The 6752-nt window shown below is 46.0% G+C and overlaps 1 protein-coding gene across 1 annotated transcript in view; it reads right to left on the bottom strand.

Moving 5' to 3' along the window:
* The window catches only part of CCL5 (chemokine (C-C motif) ligand 5), a 12043-nt gene extending 5847 nt beyond the window's left edge, over positions 1–6196 (bottom strand). Inside the window, exons 1-2 of the mRNA XM_011999411.1 lie at positions 6054–6196; positions 4353–4464 (exon numbers count right to left, since the gene is read on the bottom strand). Of these exons, the coding sequence (XP_011854801.1) occupies positions 4353–4464; positions 6054–6129 (188 nt within the window). The 5' untranslated portion in view covers positions 6130–6196. The remainder of the gene's footprint in view (positions 1–4352; positions 4465–6053) is intronic.
* Positions 6197–6752: the final 556 nt, after the last annotated feature.

Raw genomic sequence — 6752 nt, 5'->3', positions numbered from 1 at the left:
CTAAAAAATACAAAAAACTAGCCGGGCGAGGTGGCGGCGCCTGTGGTCCCAGCTACTCGGGAGGCTGAGGCAGGAGAATGGCGTAAACCCGGGAGGCAGAGCTTGCAGTGAGCTGAGATCCGGCCACTGCACTCCAGCCTGGACGACAAAGCCAGACTCAGTCTCAAAAAAAAAAAAAAAAAATTATTTTTGTAGAGACAAGGTCTCACCATGTTGCCCAGGCTGGTCTCAAATTCCTGGGCTCAAGCCATCCTCCTACCTCAATCTCCCAAAACGTTGGTATTACAGGGGTAAGCCACCATGCCTGGCCAGAAGTTTATTTTATTTTTTATTTTTGAGATGGAGTTTTGCTCTTATTGCCCAGGCTGGAGTGCAGTGGCACAATCTCAGCTCGCTGCAACCTTCGCCTCCCGGGTTCAAGCGATTCTCCTGCCTCAGCCTCCTGAGTAGCTGGGATTACAGGTGCGCACCACCATGCCCAGCTGATGTTTTTGTATTTTTAGTAGAGACAGGGTTTCATCCTGTTGACCAGGCTGGTCTTGAACTCCTGACTTCAGGTGACGACCCACGTCAGCCTCCCAAAGTATAGGGATCACAGGCGTGAGCCACTGTGCCCAGCTAGAAGTTTATTTTTTAACTCTTATTGACCCACATGATTACATGGCATAACAAAGGAATTATATGTCTCAAACAACACAGAAATTCCACCTTTGCTTTTGTGATTACTATCACATTTAAAAGAATAGAAATGTATTCCCTAGATGGAAATATTATTCCCAAATATGTTCTGATGTGCTAGGTACCCACCTTATTTAAATATTTCATCACTTATTCATTTTTTTGGTTTAATATTTTCATTCTTTCTATATGCATGTATCGGTGTATCTGTCAAAGTCACTAAGCTCTTGTGGTTCTCCTGATTCTGTGCCTAAGAGCATGAATTTTTTTTTAAAATCGTGGTAAAATATTCATAACATAAAATTTACCATCTTAACCATTTTTGGATGTGTCCTGCACATTCTTGAGCCTAAATGTTTTCAGACAAAGTGAAGCCTTAGATTGTCTGGTGAGAATGAGGATTTCTTGGTTTCTCTTTGGGTTTCCCTTTTCCCAGTCTCATTCAGAGCCACCTGACCATCTCTTTTTCTCCCACCCCAGTGTGCAGAGATAAGAAAGGGAGCGGAAGCAGTATTCTGGCCTCTCATACTTCCTAGAGTTTGTGTTCTTTTTTAGGGTGGTGTGAGAGTTTCACACCCAGACCATGCCCTTGTTCAGCCAGGAGTCATACAGGAAATCCTGCCAGACTTGCTATCACTCTCTCTTTGGCATCCTTGACCTGTGACTAGGAAATCAAAAAGCCAGGAAATCAATACCTGAGGTAAGGGTAGCTCAGGCCTCCATTTCCTGCCCCCAAACTCCCCGCAGATTGTGATACCGAAGAACAGCCCCTCCTTGCCAAGTCTTCCCTCCTTACCTCCATTTTTAGCACCCTCTGCTTGCCTGACTTCCTCCTTCTGCCTGCCCCTTAAGAGCGGATGTTCTCAAAGCTGCTGCCCTTTTCTCTTCTTTGTGTTTTTTCCTAAGTCTCTGGCCCTGGGCCTGGCACACAGTTGATGCTTAATGGATTTTTATTGAATGAGTAAGTGAATGAATGAATTGCATTCATTCCTTAAGTTTCACCTGTTACTTTTGTGCATGCAATAATGCATTTAGATGATGATGATAATAATAAGCTAATATTTATGCACCTACTGTGTGCCAGAGCATATTGTAAGCATTTTCATCTTACTGTGACCCAGTGGGGGAAGTACTTCTATTACCCTATTTTGTAGAGGAGGAAATTGGGGTCCCAAGAGGTTAATTGAAAGGCCTACACTCGGCAAGTGGCATAGCTGGAGTTCTAACACAGCAAACTAGCTCTAGAGCCAATACTCACCAAGGCAGGCTGCATTGCCTTTTTAAAGTTGGGATACCCCTTTTTCCTACAAAAGAATGTCATGTTTTCAGCCCTAACACCATTTCCTCAGCTACCAACCCTTAATTTCACTGTCACCACTGGATATATCCACAGGGTTATCTTGCTGGCACCTTAGCTCTTTCCTCTTTAAACAGCTCTTCCACAAGGCTTAAGATGGTTCTACATTTCTCCAGCCAGAGGTGGAAACCTCAGTGTCATCCTCAACCCCCATGTTTCTCCCTTGCTCTTGACCTCAAATCACCTGCTAGGGCTTGCAAATTCCACCTTTGAAGGTTTCAAAGGTGTCTGTCTTTGAAACCTCCTGTTTCTCCTTTCCTTCAGGCACTGTTCAGGTTCCAATGCTACTCACATGGAAAACAGTAGCCGCTAAACTGGACTCCTGTTTTCTCAGCTTTCCCTGTTCTAGCTCATTTTACACTAGACAGCTCTAGCACTTTTGCTGCATTTTCCTGACACTCTGTGCTTTCCTACATGGAGACTCTACATTAACCAAAGTAGAATCCTGGGGGACAGTCCCTCTTCCTGATATATCCCATTCCCTAGGCTTTTCTCTGCCGGGCCAAATCTCTCCTCAGACAGCACCATTTGCAGCAAACCTGTAAATCCCTGAAGCTGAATATGTTTCTTCTCTCTTTCCCTTGTCATGTTTTTTTGCTGGGTACTCTAGTCATTGCTGTGTCTGTCTTGCCCCTCTTATTAGACTATGAGCCCCATAAGGTTGGGCTGGGACAGTGGCTTTAGTAATCTGTGTCTGCCCATAGTATGTGCTCAGGGAAGGATTTTCTTCTTTTGAAAAATATTTGTTTTCAGAAATAAAATTAGTAGTTGTTAAATATTACCACTATATTTCAAAAAATTCATCAGACCCAAAGTCTGTCTTTGAATACCTCTAACTTTGACAGTGTCATAAAAATTTTTGCATTAAAAAACTTCACCCTGGCCAGGCGCGGTGGTTCACGCCTGTAATCCCAGCACTTTGGGAGGCCGGGCTGAACAGATCACTTGAGCTCAGAAGTTCAAGACCAGCCTGGCCAACATGGTGAAACTCCGTCTCCACAAAAATTACAAAAGTTAGCTGGGCGTGATGGTGCGTGCCTGTAATCTCAGCTACCTGGGAGGCTGAGGCAGGAGAATTGCTTGAACCCAGGAGGCAGAGGATGCAGTGAGCTGAGATCACACCATTGCACAACAGTGAGCTGAGATCACACCCTGGGCAACAGAGTGAGTGAGACTCTGTCTCAAAACAAAAACAAAAACAAAAACTTCACTGTTATATAGGAAACTCCAGGATTGCACCATTTTCATTTTTGAAGTCTCTGCCATAAATTTCTTAAGCAATTGTCACTAATGACTTTGCTATAGCAGAAAGAGGAGGCTCTAGAGATGGGCTTCATCCTTCATTTACTGTGCAGCCTTGGCTAAGTCAATAAACCTCTCTGAATCTTAGTTTTAATACCTGAAACATGGAGAGAATTATGCATACTTGTCAGAGCTAAGTGTAATTTAAAGATCATGCACATAAGACATTTGACACATAGTAGGCATTTCCTATATAGTAGGGTTTATTATATTTTTCCAAATATACTAGCTTGCATATTTAAAGGTGAATCTTATTTCCTTATTTCTTCTTTGATGGATGGCTTTTTTTTTAATTATTTGACTGCAATTATAGATCCCTGACCTCTGACCTCTCCTCCCTAGTTCCTCTGAGGTTTAGGTGGATTTGATTGGGTGTGAAATATGGGGGACTGTAGGATTCTTCACTGAAGGGGATGACTGACTTGATCTTCCCCACACAGTAGCATTCCAGACCATGTTGAAGTAAAGGCCACACCAGTAAAGATTGGAGTCCTAGGCTGGGCGCGGTGGCTCACACCTGTAATCCCAGCACTTTGGGAGGCCAAGGTGGGTGGATCACGAGGGCAGGAAATCGAGACCATCCTGGCTAACACGGTGAAACCCCGTCTCTACTAAAAAATGCAAAAAATTAGCTGGGCACGGTGGCGGGCACCTGTAGTCCCAGCTACTTGGGAGGCTGAGGCAGGAGAATGGTGTGAACCCAGGAGGTGGAGCTTGCAGTGAGCCAAGATCGTGCCACTGCACTCCAGCCTGGGCGACAGAGTGAGACTCCATCTCAAAAAAAAAAAAAAAAAAAAAAGACTGGAGTCCTAGGAACATAGTCCATCAGAGTGGGCAGGATTCTCTAAGGACAGCTTGTCTAGTCTTTTTTCATGATAGCAGAGGACTCTGAGGCTAGAAATGGAGGAGCTGTGGCTGCTCGTAGCTGGAGGATGGGTGGGAGTGGGTAGGGCATCCTCTCAGCGGACTCCTGAGGGAACAGGCTCTGGGAGGGCTCCATGGGGCTGAGACTCACACGACTGCTGGGTTGGAGCACTTGCCACTGGTGTAGAAATACTCCTTGATGTGGGCACGGGGCAGTGGGCGGGCAATGTAGGCAAAGCAGCAGGGTGTGGTGTCTGAGGCATCTGGAAGAGGAAAGGAAGGAGGGAGACCCTTTTATTCATTGCTACTGCACACTAGACATTGTGCTGAACACTTTGTATGATCTATTTAGAAAGAACTGTTATCTTCCTTGACAGAAACTGAGGCTCAGAGAGGTAAAGTCACTTGGCCATGGATAAACGGTGGTAGAGTGGGGATTCCAACCCCTCATCTAATCTTTGAGTCAAGCTTGTATCCACTCCTTTACACCATAACCCTCTGCCCTTGGCTCTCAGGGCCTCCTCCTGGCTTGTCCTGGGTCCTCTGGCCTCATTCTTGCCCTTCCAGAATCCTCAATGGATTCAGAACTTGGTTTCTTTGAGACCTAGGGCAGGTTGTGGGGAGGCTTCCAAAGCTCAGGCTCCGTAACTCAGCCAGGATCCTAAGAGCAGCCTGGAGATGATATTGTATCTTGAGAGCTCCTGTTGAGCTTCAGTGAGAAGGGCTCTCAACAGAGAACTTCTTGGCGGTCGGTTAATTCAAGATCACACTGGGAAGCATCAGTTGCCACTTCCCAGCAGAGGAGTAGTTTTTATCTTCCCAGCGAGATGGAACCAGGTTTGAATATCAGTCTCCCCATTTCCTAGCTCTGTGCCTGCCCATGGACAAGTTACTTAACCTCTCTGTTTTCCCATCTGTAAGTCAAGGACAGCTACTCAAAGAAGAGTTGTAGGTATTAAATAAGATGTACAAAAATCGGCCAGGCGTGGTGGCTCACTCCTGTAATCCCAGCACTTTGGGAGGCCAAGGAGGGTGGATCACGAGGTCAGGAGATCAAGACCATCCTGGCTAACACGGTGAAGCCCCGTGTCCACTAAAAGATACAAAACATTAGCCAGGCATGGTCGTGGGCACCTGTAGTCCCAGCTACTCTGGAGGCTGAGGCAGGAGAATGGCGTGAACCCGGGAGGCGGAGCTTGCAGTGAGCCGAGATCATGCCACTGCACTCCAGCCTGGGTGACAGAGCAAAGACTCCATCTCAGAAAAAAAAAAAAAGAAAAAAGATGTACAAAAATCAGCACAATGCCTGATCCACAGTAGCCATTTAATTAGCTTTTATTATCCTCTCTTTGTTTTTATTTGTTTTTTAAATGTATTCACTCTAATAAAGCCACATACCCTCTCATAAGCCAATTTTTTACATTTATGAAAAGAGAGAGAATATGGCTATCTCAGGGTCTCAGGAAGTTTTAGTTTAGTTAAATTTCTTAGAAACCCTGCTGCTGACAGGCATGAGTCAGTCGTGTTTCAAAGTCAGTGTGAGCTACTCATGACTACTAATCTCCCCAACATGAGTCCACACTCAGTGAACTCCTGTAGGCCTTGGGGGTGTATACCTTGAAGACAGGAAAACTGATCAGGAGATCCCTGTCATGAAGCAGCATAGAGATCCCTCAAGGACAACAGGACATCTGGGTAAGACAATCCACAAGAATGTAAATAATGGGGTTCGGACAATATTCATGCTACAGTTGAAAAGAGGGCAAGGTCTGGGACAGTCATTGGGATGGGGTGGGCATTCTAGGCAGAGGGTCCGACTCCACAGGCGGTGGTGGTCAAGACCAGGACTTACGTGGGGAGGCAGATGCAGGAGCGCAGAGGGCTGTAGCAACGAGGATGACAGCGAGGGCAGCCACGGAGACCTTCATGGTACCTGTGGGAGAGGCTGTGGGAGGTCCACGTGCTGTCACAGGATCCTCTGCAGGAATCCTCTGCAGCTCAGGCTGGCTCTTTATAGGGCCAGTTAAGGGGTACCCCCTAAGGGGAGTTTCCAAAATAGCAACCAAGCATTGGCCGGTATCATAAGTGAAATTGCACATAACGGAAAAGAAAACTGAAATAGCCTCCGGAAATTCGAGTCTCTGTCTCCCCCTCACTGCCCTCTCATCTAGAGTGAGCTCATCAGTTTCCCCTTTGACCAAGCACCAATGGTGGAAACCCTTCTCTGCTGACATCCTTAGTTTTACCTTCCAGGGAAGGGGTCCTCCTCAGAGAGCAGTAAGCTGCTTCCTTGGGGACAACAAGGACAGGCAGTTAGAACATGATCATAAGTCACTAAGTCTTTATTACTCACTGAGTCACTGAGTCTTCAAAGTTCCTGCTTATTCATTACAGATCTTATCTCCTTTCCCTCATCCATGGAAGGATGTTATTTATAAGGTGTTTTATTGAGGAGGGTGCTCTGGATATACAGTCCCCAAAGGAGGTGAGCACACTCTCACTGTACATTGAGGCAGTTGATCTGAGCTGGGCATTGGGGACCTTTTCACCA

This window comes from Mandrillus leucophaeus, unplaced genomic scaffold, assembly GCF_000951045.1.
Source record: "Mandrillus leucophaeus isolate KB7577 unplaced genomic scaffold, Mleu.le_1.0 Scaffold590, whole genome shotgun sequence".
Classification (NCBI taxonomy): Eukaryota; Metazoa; Chordata; class Mammalia; order Primates; family Cercopithecidae; genus Mandrillus; species Mandrillus leucophaeus.
This window is presented reverse-complemented; position numbering and strand designations above follow the sequence as displayed.